The sequence below is a fragment of the Nyctibius grandis genome, chromosome 2, assembly GCF_013368605.1.
Source record: "Nyctibius grandis isolate bNycGra1 chromosome 2, bNycGra1.pri, whole genome shotgun sequence".
NCBI lineage: Eukaryota > Metazoa > Chordata > Aves > Nyctibiiformes > Nyctibiidae > Nyctibius > Nyctibius grandis.
Genome location: NC_090659.1, coordinates 99624318 through 99645783, shown reverse-complemented (window position 1 = coordinate 99645783; position 21466 = coordinate 99624318). Strand labels below are relative to the sequence as shown.

General features: G+C 40.4%; 1 protein-coding gene across 5 annotated transcripts; it reads right to left on the bottom strand.

The window, feature by feature from the left end:
- Window positions 1–2787: 2787 nt before the first annotated feature.
- SPART (spartin) lies at window positions 2788–20870 on the bottom strand. Of its 5 annotated transcripts, XM_068423604.1 has the most exons (10): window positions 20751–20867; window positions 14550–15382; window positions 13314–13511; window positions 12178–12282; window positions 10316–10445; window positions 9358–9552; window positions 8233–8391; window positions 8068–8158; window positions 7020–7080; window positions 4932–4988 (listed from the first exon to the last, which is right to left on the bottom strand). In XM_068423604.1, the coding sequence occupies exons 2-9, from the start codon at window positions 15378–15380 to the stop codon at window positions 7020–7022; spliced, it is 1770 nt and encodes a 589-aa protein (XP_068279705.1). In that variant the 5' UTR covers window positions 15381–15382; window positions 20751–20867; the 3' UTR covers window positions 4932–4988. The 5 variants fall into 5 exon arrangements, with proteins under 5 accessions (XP_068279680.1, XP_068279672.1, XP_068279689.1 ...); XM_068423579.1 differs by lacking the exon at window positions 7020–7080 and having other exon boundaries at window positions 2788–4988; window positions 20830–20870; XM_068423571.1 differs by lacking the exon at window positions 7020–7080 and having other exon boundaries at window positions 2788–4988.
- Window positions 20871–21466: the final 596 nt, after the last annotated feature.

Below are 21466 nucleotides of genomic sequence, written 5' to 3'. Positions count from 1 at the left end.
TCAATATATTCATTAATGACTTGGATGAGGGATTAGAGTGCGCTGTCAGCAAGTTCGCTGATGACACAAAACTGGGAGGAGTGGCTGAGATGCCGGAAGGCTGCGCAGCCATTCAGAGAGACCTGGACAGGCTGGAGAGTTGGGCGGGGAGAAATTTAATGAAATATAACAAGGGCAAGTGTAGAGTCCTGCATCTGGGCAAGAACAACCCCATGTACCAGTACAAGTTGGGGACAGAGCTGTTGGAGAGCAGCGTAGGGGAAAGGGAACTGGGGGTCCTAGTGGACAACAGGATGACCATGAGCCAGCAGTGTGCCCTTGTGGCCAAGAAGGCCAATGGCATCCTGGGGTGGATTAGAAGGGGTGTGGTCAGCAGGTCAAGAGAGGTTCTCCTCCCCCTCTACTCTGCCCTGGTGAGGCCGCATCTGGAGTATTGTGTCCAGTTCTGGGCCCCTCAGTTCAAGAAGGACAGGGAACTGCTAGAGAGAGTCCAGCGCAGAGCCACGAAGATGATTAAGGGAGTGGAACATCTCCCTTATGAGGAGAGGCTGAGGGAGCTGGGTCTCTTTAGCTTAGAGAAGAGGAGACTGAGGGGTGACCTCATTAATGTTTATAAATATGTAAAGGGCAAGTGTCAAGAGGATGGAGCCAGGCTCTTCTCAGTGACATCCCTTGACAGGACAAGGGGCAATGGGTGCAAGCTGGAGCACAGGAGGTTCCACTTAAATTTGAGGAAAAACTTCTTTACTGTAAGGGTGACTGAACACTGGAACAGGCTGCCCAGAGAGGTTGTGGAGTCTCCTTCTCTGGAGACATTCAAAACGCGCCTGGACGCGTTCCTGTGTGATATGGTCTAGGCAATCCTGCCCCGGCAGGGGGATTGGACTAGATGATCTTTCGAGGTCCCTTCCAATCCCTAACATTCTGTGATTCTGTGATTCTGTGAAATAAGGTCACTGGAAAATTGGCTGGGCCATGAGGCTTAAAGTGCGGTGATCAGCAGTATGAGTGCTTGACTCTCGGATCAATACCTGAGCCAATACCCTTAATTCTTTACTAACAACCTGGAGGACTGAGCACACTCTCAGCAAGTTTGCCAATGATCACACAGAATCACACAGAGTCAATCAGGTTGGAAGAGACCTCTGTGATCATCAAGTCCAACCATTGCCCTGACACCACCATGTCAACTAGACCATGGCTGATGATGATGAATTGAGGAGGGCAGGGCTGCCATTGAGAGCGGGGTGTACAGCCTGAAGAAACAGGCTGCTGAAAGGAACCTAATGAAATTCAACGAAAAGCAAATGCAAAATCTGACATTTTGGGATGGGAAAAGCCCACACATCAGTACAGGCTGGGGGTGGTAACTAGAATGCAACTTCACATGAAAAGACATGGGGACCCTAGTGAACAAGCTGACCGTGAGCCAGCAACGCACCTTGCGGCAAAAGCGGCCAACAGCCTCCTGGGCTGCATTAGCAAGACTGTAGCCAGGAGGTTGAGGGAGGTGATGCTTTCCCTCCATTCAGCACGTTGTGGGACCACGTGCTGGAATGCGTAGCTTTGGGCTCACAAACAAATCCTAAAGGCTGCCAAGCTGGTCAGGTGCTGGTACACGTAGAGAAGAGAAGGCATAAGATCTTAGTGCTGCTGCATACGAGAAGGGTGTAGAGAAGACAGAGAAGCCAGACTCTTCTCCGGTGTGCACTATGGAAAGATAAGCAGCAATGCACCCAAATGCTTATGAAAAATTTTAGCCCAGTGTAAAGGAGAAATATTTACCTTTACCAGAGTCAAACCTGGCAAAGTTTGCCCAGAGAGGTTGTAAAGTCTCCATCCTTGGAGATAATCAAAACATGAGCAGAACTGGCATGGAGTACTCTGCTCCAACTGGACCTGTTTTAAGGAGGAGGGTAAAGTACAGATCTCTGTAGGGTCTCTTCCAACCTACACCATTCTATGGTGATCTGAATAACTAGCTGGTCAGCATGTTTTGGTGAAAGGTAGTTTTGCTGGAAGATAGTTTTACCAATTCTTTTTAAATGATTACAGATTTAGTTTGTCAAGGACCATTAAGAAATAGGCTATTCCCAAAGTGTTTTTAAATCATCATTAAACAAAACAACCAACCAACCCACCCTTGGAATCTAGAGGAATCCATTCAAATGCACAGGTTTAGATTTGAAGCAAGAACAGTGGTTTATACCTACGGAATGATGAAGATGCCAGAGACGGCAGTAGCTTAGAATGACTTAAGAGATCACTAAAAATAATCTTCTGAAGACAAGACTTGAGACCAATATTGTAGCAGAAAAGACTTTGAATAAATTAATTTGGAAATAGCAATGCATTAGGAAATCAGGTAGCATTCACTCAGTAAACAGCATTAGTAAGACTACTTCTAGGACTGACATACATCGAAAGACATTCAGTGTTCAAAGGAGAAACAAAACCAAGCTTGGAACAGAAAATGAACCTAAAGGATGAGGCTTAGGGAGCTTAGTGTGTATAGTGTATAAAAGGGAGAGCAGAGATAAGGCAGTAAGTGTGTGAAGGCTGTTGTACATGTTAGAGGAACTGGGGAGAAGCGTATGGATTTGCTGCCCAGGGCCCAAGTAGTGACAGTTGAAGCAGGGTAAGTTCAACAGCATAATACTTTCAGCAGTGAGAATTAACTGAACTTTGGAACAATGTGAAAGGGAAGATCATGGATGTATCACATTAAAAACTGTAAAATGAGGTAGGCATTATTAAAACAAAATAGCTTTAATCTACCTTGAGACAAATTTGAAAGACTGAGTACATGTGAAGAGAACAACAGCGAGTTGAACAGCACAACAATACTTGCCTGACACCGATGGCATGTAAATCTTTTTGTCCCCAGTATGCGACAAGTTGGTCTCTTGAAGACTGTAACACTTTGATTTTAACTGTTGTTTAACTGTTGTTTTAATACAATTTGTTGTTCTGATGGTTTATAGATAAAACTAAAGGGCATGAGCTATATGCAAGACCAAAACAGGAGGGAGAAGGACAAGACAAATACATACATCCCTATTGTAAATGCAGTTCATAACAACAAACATGCTTTTGCTAGTGTGAAGTCTTTAGTAGCCTTAAACTGGTTACACTTGCTGGCAAGTGACAGACTGTAGTAACAGAAATTGTTGTAGTGTACTTTTGATGGACCTTTTTAGTTTGAAATATTTTAAGCTGTAATTGATGAGCTTGTTTCTGTCGCAGACATACTCCAATACTGTTCTTTTATTACTTCAGAAGTCCTAGTCTTTCCATTCACTGATCCATAAAGCAGCTTCACATCATAAATAGGCCAAGCACAGATTAACCAATTTTAATTTCATCTTTATTTCCATAAATCAAAGTTACACTTCAAGTGGTTAGATCCTTTGTTTCACATTTCTCACCCTAAGTAAACACCTACAGTAGCTACCACAAAATGTGCGCCTATCAGTTGTTACTGTATTTTTCCAATCTGATGCACATATAATTTGCTAACAACCATTTATAGGTTTTTTTTCTCCATTTACATGAAATGGAGATAAGTTGTAAATTGATAGTGTTCTGTTTGCTGCAGGTCAAGCCAATATTAGAATGTGCAGCAGCTTTAAACTTAACAATGAACTGTTAAATAAGTAGCAGTGTGAAAGGATCTCAAGGGTTCTACGTACGGAGTTACTTCACACTGCACTAGGAACAGGATGAAAATCCCACACAGTAGTGTCTATTCTATTCCACACACATGTCTTCATTAAAAGGGCTTGTCTTCATACCCTTTAAAGGCTTAACTTGTGCAACTACGAATTTAATGGAATAAAGATGCTGACTGCTAGAACTACTTGTTGAAGCAAATACATATTGTCTTCCATTAGGAGGCCATGATATATACTCTGAATCTTTCTGGATTGGCTAAAAAGTACAGAATGCATAGAAGGTCCCAGTGTCCTCTATAGAATGTTTTTACAGAAAAATACTGTAATTTATGCAAAAACATACTTAACATCTCTACATAAAAATCTCAATTTCAAAGAATCTTTGTCTATTCCTTATGGAATCAACTGCAGAATACATTTTTCTAGAGTTGTAAATACCCTCTTTCAGAAGAAATGCTTGATATCTTTGGTTTGCTTATATGCTGGATGGGAAAAAATAGTTTTAAAGGGAATAACTACCTTGTTACCTGAGGTTCATCTTTCATTTCTTCTAACATGAACTTTGGATAAGATTAGCTGTTTGGTAGCTGAAAATGGAAATTCTCTACAAAACAATGAAACACAAAGCTTATTTTAGTGCATATTAAGTAAGACAAGGCTGGTTTAGTAAAACTAACTCTTAAGGACAGTTAAAAAACAAAACTAGTAGTCCTATTCATTCCAGAATTAGTAATCCTTTTTGTTCTGTTTCACCACCTTCTTTACAAATATAAAGCATTACAAAAATATTCACAATAGTATTTCTATATTAATCTACTACTCTATATTATATTCTGAAAAAGTGCTTATACAGAGGCAAGTCTATGAACTGTAAACCCTTCCAGTTGTCTAAAGCCCTGATCCAGCTGTTTAAAACCCTTGTTCAATACAGAACAAGGAGTTAAAACAACTTTCATTTTTTCTTCTAGGAATGCCCTCCCTACGTTTTACGTTTTCATGTCGAATTAAGTAACAGTTGCTTGAAAAGTACAGTGTGATTTGCGTTAAATCGCAGATTAGCAATGTAGTTACTTCTAAATAGGAAGGTTCATCTCTAATGTAAGGCTTTGAGAAGTATTTCATTGCTTTCATTTTTTATCCTTCTTCTCACTATCCAATACTTTATATTCATCTAACACAGCATGGCTGGTTTCCTTTGCAGTTCTCTTTACAACAGCTTTGATACCAATATTGTCAATGTTAAATGCTGTCACACCAACATTGATTGCAGAATTCATAGCGTTGTCTGTAGCATGGCCAGCATCATCTCCATACCTTAAGAAAGATAGCAGTTTTGTAGATAAGTATACTTAGTATTGTTCTCTTCACTAGAATTCTTCTGAAAGTAAAAATTTAAGCATTACCAAGAACAAATAATAAACACACAGCCTGAATGTCTAAAGAATGAAATTAGAAATTACCAAGCCATTTGAGTGAGGGATGCTCCTCTATCAGATGGATTATTCTTGGAAGATACCAATATGCTTCTGCCTTTTTTCCTGAAAAAACCTTCCTGTCTTCCTCCCTCCTTCCCCTCTAGTTTTGAGGGGAGGAGTAGAAGGCTATGGTTCTATAGAACCGTAAGGGGCAGGGAGGGGGTAGGGATAAGTTGTTTGTAATAACCCCTAAGTACTTTTTCACCTAAATTCTTAGGTAAAACTCCTAGTACCCTCTATTCGCCCACTTAAGTCCTCACAGCTAGACCCTTGCAGCTGCTAAACCTTCTCAGTCTGTAATATGGGTGGTAGCACTGAGAAGGACAGAGGGCAAACACTGTCCTGCCTTCTCATCTGTTAGAGAAAAAGGGACCAGAATTGCCTCAGGCATATTTTTTCTCAGTTGGTACCACCACTGCCAGAATAGTGCTTGGTTAGTACTTGTCCTATATCACTTTTGCCTGTGTCTACATGGCATGATATGATACTATGTCTGGTGTAACAGCAATATCCTGGCATGTTAGTTCAAAGTCCCCAAAGCAGACTCACTGAGGCAGTACACCACTGTGCTCAAGCAAATTAACCCAGACATTTTAACAGGTCTCCTGGGTACAAAGAAATGCTGACACAGCTACGCTCCTATGTTGGAGGTTGCAAGGTCCCTACAAAAAAAAAAAAATCCATTCTGCAGTGAAAACTTATCTGAAGTAACCTGGGGTGGAGGGGAAGGAGGAAGAAAAGTTACACAGAACCCCAAAAGGCTCAAAGCTATCTTGAGGATTTGTTGAAAATTACCAAGAGAGAACTCTAGTCTCTCCACTGGGCTGTGGGTCCAGCTTCGTTATGCTTTAGGGGGCAAGTCAGCAGTCTCACATTAATTACTCAAGTGTGAAGAAAGGTACGCATCTACACCAGTACAGAGGGCGTACTGAAGGAGGACAAGAGTATACTGAGAGCAGTAGCTCCAACTCTTCCGGGCAGCCAGACATTTCCCCAGAGAGCACTGTCATCAGGCAAACCAGGCCAAAGGGAAGTATTTCTGGCAGCATCAGAATCCCAGCAGTTAGCAGAGTTACTTTTTCCTCTTTGAGGACCTCAAAATAAGGCCAGATAGAAGCACAGAATATCAAAGAATCCAAAAATCTACTGCATTATCAGTACAGCAGCCACGGCACAACGGCTGGAACCAAGATGAAACTGAATAAAAAGAATTAGTGCTTTTTTGTTTTGTTTTTAATTCTCTGATAAAGTAACAGCCTTGAATCACCAACAGCTGATTTGCAGATCACAGAATTAATCTCACAGCAAAAGTGCAGTATTTGTCAATTTGATTAGTTGTTTTCACCTCAGGAATATCATAAGCCAGTTTTAGATAACATCAGTAAAATAGGTAACCTCATTTAAAGTGAGACTGCAGCTTATCCAATACAGTTAGACTAACAATTTCTTAATATTTGATAATTGATTTTTCAGTCTGCCTGTCTCAACTGAATAATTTGTAACTTCCTTTTTTTTTTTTTTTTTTAATAAAAAAGTCAGGCTATGCTTTCTCCCAATTCTGACCAAGATACACATGCCATAAGCATCTCCTTATAATTCCATCCACAAAGGTATTGCAGCTAAGTTTTAGCTGAGTTTTTTGTTGAAGTAGAGACACTGTGATGATGCTCCTTTAGCTCTGTTTCCGTTAAGTGGAATTTAGCTCATTTACTGAAGTATTTTGAGCATCGGAAATCTTTGTCACTGAAACAGGAACCAGCTTCCAAAAGAGATATTATGTAGAATTTTGATACATTTATATAGATAGATTCTAAAGATCAAATATCAAATATTTTCAATTGTATTGTAATTAACAGCAACATTTGATTACTTATTGTTTTTCACTCTTAGTGGCTGTTGGCTGCTGATCTCCATATTTCCTATTTTTATATCTAGAACAAAAACATTAATGTGAATTTATGTGAAAAGAGTACCAGTACAATACCCCCTGACATTCCTACTGAAAACAAACATTAGCAATAAAGCACCACTGACTAGAACGGCACTATCCAGCCTCCTATTTGAAATGCATCACAACACAACCCTGCATGCCAACCCACTTAATACTCTATGCTGATGTTTACCTTGTCACCTTCTGCTAGCAGCCTGTGTGCACAGAAATTCTTTTTAACATCTCTTTTGCTACACTTATCACCGATTCCATTTAACCTACATGCTTTTGCTTAATCTTCCTTTCTGTTATACCTATTGCACTTTTTTTGAGGGGTGCATTTCTTACATTTTAGTTATTTTGTTACATTCCCTTATTCTCCACAGCATCTTCCAGTACATGCACTCAACTTTGTTCTTTCCATCACCTTAGTAACATCTCTTAATCCCAAATGTTACTATCCTCTTCCCCCATTATCTTTTTCTGAGAACATCTGTATTTTGCAAATCAGGGCTATCCTATTATTTATATTTATGCCTTAGATTTCCTTACGCAATTTTCTTTTTTGTACCTCCTCGCTTTAGTCAGACCTGCTGATAGTCGTAGTTCTTCCATTTTTCTTCAAATTTAGCTAAGTTTATGTAAATTCAGGATCAGAGCTGAGAGGTTTAAACCAGTAATTTTATAATGCCATTATAAGCATAGAACAAAGATACAAATCTGAAGATCATTTGTAACATAGCCTGAAGCTGTAATACTTCTAGAAGAGAGCTAAAAAAATACCTACCACAATCATTTACTCATTTCATATTTTTACTTACAGAAGATGCTCATTACTGTGCACTTAGCAGCTTATCATGTGCTGCATAATTAGAGCAAAGCAGGTATTTCAGTTAGGTTCCCTGCACTTTCATAAGCTTTTTTTGCCGGTATTCAAACACGCTAACAATATGTTGTAGAAGATGAAACCGATAAAAGCGTAACTTACTTGTGTTTGACAGTTTTTACAGTCTCAGTTGAAACACTTTTAGCAATGGACTTTGCTGCACTTTCTAAACCTTGCCACACTGTTGCAAACCCTGTAAAAATGAACAGTTTGAGTTCATAGCATTGAAAAGTATGCAATTAAAAAAGTATAAGGGATTTTTATTACCTTGAACTCCACTTGCTGCTACCACCAGAGCACCGTCAAAAGTGGATTTGCCATTTTTATCTTTCTTAAGAGATTCTGGAACTAATTTGCTGCCATGCTTCTTCACGTGTGGAGCCAGCTCCTTTCCGACAAGGCTTGCTATAGAACACACTCCTTCAACTACCGTAAAACAATAGTATGAAGATTATTTAGTAAAAACATAGAACATCTTTCTTTAAGTAAAAATAAGCTTCACTGAAGTCTTAAGTGTTGCTTCTATTTAAGTATGTTTATTTGAAAGACAGACTTTAATCCACGTTTAAGTACCCAACTGATAGAGAAGCAACCTTATTTTTCAGATTCTGCATAGCTTCAATTCCTAAGAAACAAGTAAGGTTGGTCTTATGGCTAAAAAACACTTGAAAAGAAATACATATACGTCACACACTCTTAACTGTTTCCATTGCTTTGTTATGCCCGACTTGCAGACAGGGAACAAACTGCGTTCCTTTCCTGACTGGTCTTCTGGAGAAGTTTTTCTTACAATCATTCCAGCTCTTCAAAGTATTTTTATAACATTCAGCATAATTTGCTTTTATACTTGGATGACTCACTAGACACTAAATATAAACATTAATGCAAATAAATAACAGAATGAAGTTACTGAGGGCTGATAGGGTTAACCAAGCACCTCTGAACACCAAGCCATTTCTGTCTGGAAGTTTATACATAGTCCAATACACTTGTTTTGGGTGTGCACATTTAAAAACATGCACACACACACACTCTCTAGTGGTACAATATGTATGTTAGTAACCAGTGACAGTACAGCTTTTAAAGTACATGGTTATCAAATTAAGAAGAGAGACACCATTTTGAATTAACTGTCTAAAACTTAGAAAAACATGCCAAACTTAAGATTGTACAGACCATTCTTTTAGGAAAGGAAAAGATGCCCCAAGGCCATATAACAAATATTAGTCCTAAAGCACGTCTCTTGCAGAAGATAACTAGGCACAAACTACTGATCACTGGATTTCATCAGGTCAGTCCTTCCTCAAGTTCATTGGCTAGAGAAACAGCTCTCATTTTACGGAATAATTATTAAGGCAAAAATGTAATATACCATGAGATGGAAATTTTTACCTAAGAACTGGCTGACTTTCACAGCCCCTCCAGTAGCCTGTTTTGCTACATGAAGCCCCTTTGCTACAGCTGGGTTGACTTCCAGAGGTTTTTCTTCTGGCTGAATGTGTTCTCGCAGTTTAGAAGCTCCTTTGTGGATAGCTTTACCAGTATATTCTGCTCCTTTTATTAGGCCCCAGCTTACCCAAGATGCACCTTCAAAGCAAAAATTGCATTTCTTAGAATGTACAATTTTATAGACACTGATTCCTACAGCTTTCCCTCCTCTACCTCTACAACACTGACTTCAGAAACATTCCTGATTACATAGTCTGCAGTTATACTCTTCCCTGAATGGGCCACCGTGAATTCCTGTAGTGATTTCTGCTCCTACACCACCCACATTTTTTTCAATTCTACAGCCAGCCCTTATCCAAAGGTCAGCTTAATACAGATACTCAGTTTTTTAATATATATCCAAGCCCCAGCTGGGTCAGAAGTGATAGAATTGCACATCTCAATGCTATTAACATTCTGAAAGTGTACAACCTGGCCCTCTAGCCCTCCTAGCAGATTCATGTTACAATCAGCTGGTGGTCATTAGTATATTCCAGAGGTTCTCAGAGGAAAAAAATGTTTATTTGCAGAAATCACAATAGATGCCTGCTTTAATGTAACTGTTTATACAGGACTAAAGTTGTTCTATCACAGTGGTTTGAGTCACAGGGGGTGATACCAACACACAGTCAAATGACAAGCCTAACTCATTTGCAATGAGGAAGACTGCTGGCAATGGATTTAAATTCTGCCCTGTTTTTATAGAGCCCACCAAAGTATCCTTTAGATGATTACAACTGGAACTGCTGAACAACTACTTCTAACCGCTCAGCTTCTACCAGCACACATGCATTTAGGAGAAAATACTGTTTAAATGTTACAGAGGTTTATATTCAACACAGTCCCCTGATTACAACAGTACCTGACAAGATTCCATGGGCAACTTTCTCACTCCATTCTGGCAACTCTTTCTGATCTTCCGCTCCTTCAGGTTGTGGTTGGATACGTACAGTCTGAGGCAAGTTAACTGCATCACTAGAGGCTTCTGAAGGCTAACAAGTGAAAGGAAACATCTCACAGTCGACTTCACAATGTATCAACAGGATTTCTGGTTTAGATCATATAGATTCATTACCAAATAATCCTAATGTTATGTATACCTTGGGTAAGCGTACAGAAACTCAAGGGAAATTTGTGATTCAATTACTTTTGCACAGAAATGCTACACATTCGAAAAAGCTTATCAGACAGCTCAGCATTTTCTGTACATTTTCTTCATCCAGTTACAATGAAAAGACTTGCTTGCGAACACAGCCATACAGTCAAGCAGCTAAGTAGGGAAAACTTACAGTACAAGTTAACTAGCAAAAAAGACAAGAGACTTGTCCATCTATCATTTTTATCTTCTCACAGGGAGGTCAACTCTGTTGTTATGCAGTATGGGAACTGCAGTCTTTGGTCAGAGAATCCAGCTGCATTAAAAGAATGCAGCTGTTCTGGTGGTTTTGCTCCTCATCCTTTCCTCCTAAATTCAAAAATAAAGGCGATTATTCATTCTATGTGCTGTCGATGCTTTTGCAGACTGGCACAGCCAAGGAACACATCAAGCTGTGTGTGATACTGCTCCCCATTTAAAGTTGGGTAGATAGGTTCGGTGTGATTTCATGCCAAACACTAGAGATTCTGGAGCAGATGTTAATCACTCAAACATAGCAACCACCACCATAGTCTGGTTAGTGTTTCCAAAAAGTATAACATCACTTTACACAGTTCACAGAGAATGTATAATTAAACTTTCATTACAGAAAGTAAAAAAATTGTAACGGATTTAGGTTTTTGTTAAGATTCTATTTTTAGGACTTTTCCAATGTAAAAGTAAAAAAAACCCCAACATTTCAATGATTGAAAACACTGCTAGTTAATGATGGATAGAAAGAAAAAACCTTTTTGTTTAGTCTAGAAGAGTCTAAATGAAAGCATTCGTAGATGAAACCTATCAGCAGAATAGAATACACAACAGAGAATAATATTTGATATTGCATGGAATTCTTGGATTCCCCTGAAATATTTACTGGGAATAAAAGCAGGGTATTGCACAAAGATGACTATTGCAGTAAAACAAAACAAAATGAACCAACATTAACAGAAAAGAGTAGATTAAGACTTAGAAGGTTGCTACCTAGAAGGTTAAGAATGTATCACTGACATGTACCATACCATCTTTAGCATGTGACCAAAACACTTTGGGGGCTGGGCAGGAGAAATAACGTTACTACACAGCTATAGCTAAACAAACAAACAAAAAAACACAATTAAAAAAAACAAACTATGTTCCAGATATAGTTTAGTTATATCACAGTTTGGGTCACTATGTAGAAAAACAGTCGAGACTACTATGGACTATACTATGGAGCAGAAATGGATTCTCTAATAAGACAGGTGACTCAGTACTATAACTACATTAAATATAGTTGTTAATTAGATCCTCACGAGTATTATACAAAACAGACACATTAAATGGCCATCAGACTAGGCTTTGAAATATTTGTGCTACATCATAGTTTTTAAACCTCCAGAAATCTGCTGATCTGCAAAATGTGGTAGCCTGCAGTAACTGAATCAGCTCTTAACAAAAACACAAACAAAAAAATCCTACAGGGCACAGCATACATTGCTGATGTCAATTGAGTCTGGAATCTCAGCAGTTCTAACGTGTATTTCGGTGACTTTTTTTTTTTTTTTTTTTTTTACTATAAAATTTTTGAATCACTGTCCTGAATTTACCTGGACTTTGTGGCCAGACATCTCTTTAAATTTATCTTCAAAATGCGCTCTCTCAGTTGCTGGGAGCTCTGAAGATAACCCTACTTTCTCATGGGATCCTGGCACCTGTGATATCGTATCAAGGAACATTAACAAAAACATGGAATTTTAGGAGAACAAGTAACCAATGAGATACCAATTTGAACTACTTCTACGCAGGAAGGGGTACAGAATTTTATCCAGTGAGTTCTGCACTGAAACATCACATAATTCTGTAGTAGTTTTCCTTTTGAAGTAAAAATTAGTGGCCTCCTGTGTTAGTGAAATTCCCTGCTGAACTCAACAGGATTAATAACATAACAGAACTCTGCCCACACGGCATGCTGCAAACTGGTCCTTCATCATCACTGCATTCAACTCTCGGGGATTCAACAAGATTCTATCTTTCACGAAAAGATATAATCTTGCTATGAGCTTTTACATAGTTATTGATTACCATTCTTCTGAAATGGTGCTCCAGTGCTCTTACAGTAATATTTTTCACCTTGTTTCCAGTCACTGTATCTTATTGCACCTTTGTTAGACTACGGGGTTTTTTTTCTATTTTCTCTATCTGTTAATATCTTACTGCAATAAGGCACCAGATTTATCTATTTTGAGATCCCATTTGAAGGCAGATTTTTGAGGTACACACTATTTTCACAGGTCTTCTCTGAAGCGGCTTAATATTTTTGAACTGTAAGCACATTTGGGCACAATATTCCAAGAATGGTATCATCAAAACTACACAAAGAGTATGTGCATGTGTGCACACACAGAGGAAAAAATGTGCTTTCTTCTGAACAGAAAATTTCATTTTGGGTCCTATGTTCACTTTTGGAAAAATAGAGAAAATATACAAAATGGTCTAAATGGCCTCCAGCTCCTCTCTGTGCTTACAATTTAGTATTTTAAAATTTCTGTCCTCCCATGTCACAGTGCCTACAGTTTCATTACTAGGTTGCTGAATCTTGGGTACTTTATCTACTTCTCACTGGTGAGCCTACCAAGCAAGACACAGAACTTTGCAGTTTAACACAACTAAATGTAAATGGGAGAATGTATTGATAATTTCCACCTTTCCTTATTGGCTTAAAAAAGGCAGCCCAGGAATTTACCTGGATTCGAAGGTCAGACAGCTGTTTTAAGAGATCCTCAAAGAGCTCTCTGTCAGCTGCTGGAAGTTCTGAAGACAGCACTACTCCCACGTAGGACCCTGGTACCTGGGACATCGTGTCAGGGAACATGTAGACTCCAGTATTGCAGCACAGAACAGGAGACTGGTTAGGCATCAGAGGATACAACCAGTCACAAACCTAGAAAAGATGAGTATATAAAGGAATTAAAGGATCCTTTTAAAAAGAAAGGCAGGCAGAACGTACTGATAAGCACCCCAAACTTGATTTTCCATAAAGTTTAGTAAGAATGACTGTGGAAATATCATTCTTGATTAGTTCTGACAGTCTAAGATAGAGAAAATACTAGTTTTCACAGGACTATAATTCAGGCTGGTAGCCTCTTAACTGAGGTCTAGCCTTGAGGCCCAGGTGTAGAAGCAGATGAAAAGCACTGCCAAACAAGTCAGGATTCACAGCGCCTGTAACTTCCTGTAGATCTCAGGACAGGTTTATACGATATTATAAAGAAAACGTGTGACTGTCGCTGGCCGACTGTTGAAGACTGCTAACACAGGTGGAGATGAACCAGCAGACCTAAAACCAGCAATCGGTTTTTGTTTGTTCCTCCAAGTTTCCCCTTTGTTGATGAGACTTCCAACAGCCAATCTTAGCAGTAATAAGGAGATCCAATCAGACCAGAAATGTAATGTACGTTACAGAACATGACCACATGAAGCAAGCATGGACTGAAAAAATCCAAATAATGGATCTTTTTTATTTGTAGTTCAGAGTCTGGATTAACAGGGGCTCTCAAATTCCAAATCATCAGTTGTCCTAACTGCAATACCTTATCACTAGCTGAGACTGAAATGGGTAGTGAGCAACCCTGTTTTATACTGACGTGTCAGAACAGGTGAAGCAACATGTCTTCTCTATGTGAGGAAAGGGAAGTTAATTTTATGAAACAAAAAGACATGTTAAGACAACTCCTTTAGAAAATGGAATTCACCAGAACAGTCAGCACTCGACAACCTTGGGAAGACAGAGGTGATTTTTGCAGAAAAAGTCATAAAAGTGTGTATCTGCAGAAAACTATTTTTCCAACAGCTATAATATCAGTCATATTATCACACAGAGATTTAGGCTCAGAAGAGCAAGAACTTAAGAAGGCTGCCTTTTAAAATTTTATGACAGTTCTTGACATTTAATTAAAGGAGAAAAATATTTTCCCATTACCTGAAGAAATGCAGGTGGACGATTCTGGGCCGCCTCACTATCTGTATCCAAGAACTTCACAATGCGTAGATATCCAGGATATGAAGGAGCACTAACCTGACCATCAGGAGTCACAAAGAATATTTGTACTCCATGGGGAATCAAGATCAGCTCATCTGCATCCACTCCCAGGTTTTCAAGGGGAGGTGGCTGAGTACACTTACTGTAGTAGTCCTCACCTACAGAAGAAAACTCCCCAGAGTCTGTGCCATAAGACACAGTAAAATGGCCGTTGGTAGCTTGAGGAGTATAGGCAGGAGGTGCTTCATTTGGCAGACAAAGAGGTTTTCCAGATGATGGACTCAAAACTGGAATTTGCCCCCGGCCCACAGTTGCAACGCTTCCATCTGCTGCAGGTGGCTGACTTGGTACAAAAAGAGGATTAGGGGCTGGGGGTCTTTCTGGCTTTTCTTTGGAAGCAATGGATGGGTACAACTTGGACACCCCAGCAGGGGCATCCATCGCAGCAGGACTTGCTTGTACAGGTGGGGTGTTTTGTTCTAGAATGCCAAGTCGAGCATAAACGTTTTGGAGGGTCTCCCTCATCTTCTGTTGCATTTGCCTGGCAGACTCCCACTGGGACCCTACACATGCAGGACCCTGCGATGGAATGCTAACTCCTCGGAGCAAGTGGTCAAGTCCTTGCCTATAATAACTTCTTGCCTCTTCCTTCTGACCCAGTTCATCTGTATTCAGTCCTTTATTGATAAAAATAAAAGCTTTCCTGTACTCTTCATTAATAGCTTTAATATTTGCATCTTCTTGCGTAACTGGATCCTGTAGTTGTTCCATTACTGCAAATCAGAATAAATTAGTAGGAGCATTCACAGATGAAGCTAAACAAACTTTACGTTAAAATAAAATATCTTCTAATTGGTTTCTAACAATAACTATACTCCCTATATTAGCAGAAAGCTATCTAGTTGCTTGGTGCAGTGTCTGGTATGTTATGGTTATCTCCTATTAACCTTCAGATTTAGACTATATGATTCCAAGTCAACAAGGAATTTAACTCTCTAACCATCACATATAGATACATCACAGACAGGTATTTTTTAAAAGTTAAGCATCAGAAGAATATGGATACGCCTGATATTAAACGTTCCATCTTAAAAAGTATTAAGATCAGTAGCAAATGACAGAGTAAAAAAAAAAAAAAAATTGGTAATATTTTCAAAAAGATCTCTAGGGTATTAAAAGATTCAGTTAACATTTTGTCTATTTAAATAAAGGCTGAACTTACAAACTCAGTACATTTTTATTTAAATTATTTAAGGGAAAGCACTCGACAGATTTAAACAAATCTTGATAGACTTCATGATAGACACAGAACTGGGAAGAAATACTTCAAACAGCTAAAGCTATGCCTTACAAAATGAAAACAGGGAATTACTTATCTCCTTTACAGTGTTTATAAGTGAGAAAGGACAGGCGTTTTCCCTTCCTTGCTCCCCAGGTGACAAAAACCTGAAATACCAGCATGTACAAATGGCTGCAGGTTCTATTTCTATTTTGAAATATATTCCTCAAACAGCCTCATAATATTTCAACAACTGAAGAGCAGAAAAGAATCCAATTGGTTTATTTGAACTTTAAAATGTATAAAAATCACTGGTTTAACTGAACGCAGGTTTTCAGTCTTGGTCAAATGCAGCAAATACAAATCATACTTGGACCAAGATAGTGTTTACAACACACAATGTAAAAAAATTCCAGTGAGGTTTTTTGCTGACAGTGTTGAGAGGCATTGTCAATTCAGAAAAACAGGAGCAATGATCATGGATAACAAAAACGTGACACTATTTAAAAATGGAAGAGCATGCATTTTTTAAGAAAAATAATGAAACTGTGGTGTAAGCTGGATGGAAGAAAGAAGAAACATCTAGAGACATCTGTCAATCACAATGACAGCAAGCTGCAGAAGACATGGTGATAAGTAAAATCCAAAGTGTGAAAAGAAAAATACTTCCATTACACATACAGAAGCATTAGAGTCACTGTACAAAGCACTGGTGAGACCTCACACAACACTAAGCCACATTCAAGAAAGCTGCACCAGAACAGGAAGAGGCATGCAGAAGGCTACTGAAATTTTCTGGTTAATCAATTACTTTTCTTTTCCCTAGACAGAGGTAAGTTTGGCTTACTAAGCCAACAAACCAAAGGCAAGAGATTGGATTAGTCTCTATAAATAAACCGGATGAAAAGAAGAAAGTAGAGCAGGAAAGAAGAAAAGAGCTACTGAAATCCAAACTACTGAAATAGTACCTACATTTAAATTTACTTAAATGTCTCTTCTTGTTTTAGTCTAACTGTCAATAAAGTAAAAAAAAAAAAATATATATATATATAAAATCTGGAAAATATTCTTCCTCTACTCCAATAAAAACAGAGAAACCTATGTAGTGCAGGTCATGAAAAGATTTAAAGAGGCAAAAATGGAATGCTGTGCTCTACTCCTAGATCCTTTATGATCAAAATGCAGATAGCACTTAATGCAACTGATGCATCTGTAGTCACATGACAGAAGTACCATGTAATCTGAAATGCATCTGGTTTTTTACATGACAGTGACAGCTTGAGAAGGCAGCCCATGTGGAGTGGGTCACCAGCGACTCACGCCACCAGGCTCGCTGCCCATTCCCCATCATGGAGCAGAAAAACAACTCTTGGGCTGGAGGAGATGTGTCTGGTTGACTGCAGTCACCTGCTGCCAATAGGCTCAACATCTTTGATTTAAGCTGAAGAACACTGGCATAAGAATAAGTGTATATTTAATAACCACCAAGGACATCAGGTTTATAAGTTACACGCATTCTTCTGACTAGCACAACAGCAAGCAATTATAATGAAAGTAAATTGAAAGAACTCTAACCAAAGTTTGTGAACATAGCTGGATACTTACATGAAAGATCATACTTAACCATGTCATGTATTTTATGATCTAGACATTAACCATTTAAGATATGCATAGTCAAATTACTTGCTAGCAAAAAAAACCCTAGGGACTCCCAAACCATATCATCTTGTGTCAACACTTGTATTTACTAAGGAAAAATCCATTTTTTCCTTGTAAAAAGGGTATAAAGGTGAAAAACAATTTAACAGTGAAGAACTCAGATTTAAAAATCACTGTAGGTTTCCAAAACACAGAAAATATTTAGAAGACTAAGACAGACAGAGTCTAACCTAACATCACAGTTTACTTCTTTATGAGCAAAATTTAGTGTTTTGACATTTTTAGTGTCTGTGAACCCAATTCTGTAACAAGTCCCTTCTTAAGGCTTTAAGTACACAATTTGTGTGAACACAACTGCAGTATCATAGTCTACTTTACCCCACGTTGATTTGTTTTTGCTGGGGGAGGCTAAGGAAAAGATACTTTACAGATTTTAAATAACTCTTTTGCTAGTGATGTTAGTATATAACACGAACAGACATCAAGTAAAATCCTAAAGTCATAGCTACATTTCAACTTCATAGTGAAATTATTTGCTATTTACTGTACACTCATCATACTGTCGACACAACTGTTCTTGCTAAAGCTCAGTCTTTATTACTAAAAAAGGGTCTGTAAAAAAATGGAGATGTCAGCACGATCAGCGTATACACAGCACTAGTGCATGCCAGAGATACAAAAGCTGGCTCAGCAATGCAGAAGAGTGGGAGTGTTACAACTCCTCTCTGATTGCTTGAAACACCCCAAGTTTGCAGTATAGGTACAGTACAGTTACCATCAAACTATGCATTTTGGTGGCAAAGCACTTGGAAATGGAAGAAAGAATTCACAGTAGATTTTAAGTTTAACACAAGATAACTAAAAATCAGCCTGAAGAGCTGAATTTAATTCATTCTTATTAATTTATTAAAATTAATACAAAATGATGGATGGTATAAAGTAAATAAGCCAACTGGTTTGCTCCCTCACAGTACAAGAAGAAATATTCTCTGAAACAGAACATTTAAGTAGCAATCTGATCACATGCAAGGAAGATCCTCAGTCATTATTACTTTCAGTGTATGACCTTAATATAATATTTAAGTGTCCCGCATGTTTTAATATTTATCTGTAATCCATTTCTGTACAATACAGAGTCTTATTTCCTCTGTTTTAAAGCTCGAATGAATGGCAAAGTGTATATTACTAAATACGAGAGTGTCGCAAACCAACCTTTGGTCCTATGGCCAGTACAGGCTGGCCCAGATCTGTACTACTTAGGACTAAGTAAGATTTAGAGGAACTTGTCTGGGAGAAAGCTGGTCCAAAAACAGAGCTAAGAAAAGAGCTAACAGGCACTGTAGATAATCACAGATTAATCCCGTACTTGACCTCACGCCTTGGCACTTCTTCATTTATCAGTACAGATACACTCTGTGGTTTTAAGTGACTTGACCACGGGAGGCTACAGTGCAACACGGAAATTTGAGTTCAATTTGATACTGTAAGCTAACATCTCAACTATCTGGCTGACCATCCTTCCTCTGACGCAGCAAACCCCACTTCATTAAAAAATAATGTATATTAAGAAAATACAGCTCAATGGTGGATCTTACTGCCAGACCGTAAACATGACGCCTAAAGCTTATTAAGAGGATTAAGTATCCTGACTGACAGAGGTAGGACACTCTTTCCAACTCATTGTTTTTGAAACCTGGGGGGTGTAGGGGAGGAAAAAGCAAAACTAAAACAAACCCCTTCATCCAAGAGCTGTTCCTATATGACAACTGTTTTTCTATCAGCCATTGATTTCAAAGATGAAGAGCATGAAGGAGAACTACCATGCAGACAGAATTAAGCCTTATTTCTGTAGGGAAAGAGCAATTAAAGTATTAGTAACTTTCAAGAATATAGAGAACAAACTGAATTAGAACAAAAGTTATAAAGGATTTAAACTAATACAAGCCAGGTACTAGCTGATAAATCTAGTTTTTTGCTTTTAGTTTATTTAAATTAGTTTGTTTAAAGTAGCCCTTACATTTTTCAATAAGTGGTGGCCTACGGCGAGTTTTTAAGCACCTAAGGCTAGATAATATCAAAGATCAGACAACAAAGTCAGTGATCTGATGGTAATTGTTATTCTCTTAAAATTACTGAAGCCTTCAGTAAACTCCGATCTTCTGACATTTCCAACCTACACCATCTTCTCAGGCCAGTATCCCAGCACCTACAGTCACCCAGCCAGCATGTCTAATTTTCCTCCTCTCTGTACTACTGCTGTCTCAAGCCTTTTTTTTGTCCGAATAAATGGACTTCCTTCCTGACTCCTTGGTCTGTATTTCCATCACAGGCTCTCACCGCAGAGCTTTTAGGCTTTGAGTGCCTACTTGGCATTTCTCTGAAAAGGAAAGTGAAAGCCCAGTGGGGCAGATAAATCCCTTCATCGTGCAGCTGTGCTGTCCAGCACTTAGATTTTTCACAGCACTGAAGTACAAAGACATTGTTGCTATCTACCATTCTGTGGCCAAATATTTTAACGTCATGGTGGAAAATTTAGGGTTACGTTAAGATAGCTATTTAATAAGCTTTTAATTAGCCATGTGCCTGCCAGTTTCCAACCACTGACAGCAGATTTTTCCATATATAAACAACTCAAGCCCAAACTGTCTGACATGAATCTTGTTTAAACGACAAAATACAAGGAGCTGTTTCCCAAAGTATTTTGACAAATAACCTTTCCATGAGGAGACACTCAACAATCATTTATTATCATGGCTACCTTAGCCTGGCCTAGTCACACCCCCGCACCCCTCCCCGCCGCTCCCCCGGCCCTCCCTGCCATCGGAGCTCGCGCTGCCGAGGCGGCACCTCCGCCCCCGCTCGCCCCGCAGCGCAGGGAGCGGCATTCCCTGCGCCTTCCCAGGCAGCCCGACCGCACCGCGGGGGCGCGTGGCTCCACACCGACCGGCCGGCCCCAGCCTTCCGTGCACTGAGAGGACACGAGCCACCCGGGCGCCTGTCACCACCCCGCCGGCCCTGCCCTGCCCAGGCCCATGCCCCGGCTCCCCGCCGCTCACGCGGCCACTCCCGCCCCGCGCTGACCGGAGCGCCACCTCCGCTGCGGGACGCCCGGGGGCAGCCCAGGCGGCGGCGGCCGCGCTGCGGTGCCAAACCCCGCGACCTCCCGCCTGCCCGCCCCGCCCCGGGCGAACAAGCCGTCTCACCGCAGCTCGCCGAGAGCAGCCGCGCCCCCCGGCTCCGCAAGAAGCCCCCGAGAGGGCCCGACCCCGCGGCTGCGCTCACCGAGCTCCGCCGCACCCCGGCTCCGCCTGCGCCACCGCCGCCCGGATCAGGCGGCAGCGGGCGGGGCCGCCGGCACGCAACTGTGGCGTCACCGAGCGCCCGTGGGGAGGGGCGGTGCCGAGGGGGCGCGGTGCCGAGGGGGCGCGGTGCCGAGGGGGCGCGGTGCCGAGGGGGCGCGGTGCCGAGGGGGCGCGGTGCCGAGGGGGCGCGGTGCCGAGGGGGCGCCGCTCCGGCGGCGACAGGTGGGGAGCGGGAGGGTCCGCGGCGGAGCGAGAGGAACCCTCGGCGGGAGTGGGGCGGGGAGGCGTGAGGAGAAACGGTGCGCGGCGCGTGCTGCGTAGTGATCACAGCTTGGTTCTCTTAGTAACAACTGTTTAGTTACTAAAAGGTGTTTCATAACTATGGGTTGTGATCCGTGCCTTCCCCCGACTTGATAGCATAGAATCGTAGAATGGTTTCAGTTGGAGGGGACCTTAAAGATCATCTAGTTCCAACCCCCTGCCACAGGCAGGGACACGTTTCCACTAGACCAGGTTGCTCAAAGCCCCATCCAACCTGGCCTTGAACACTGCCAGGGAGGGGGCATCCACAACTGCTCTGGGTAACCTGTGCCAGTGTCTCACCACCCTCACAGGAA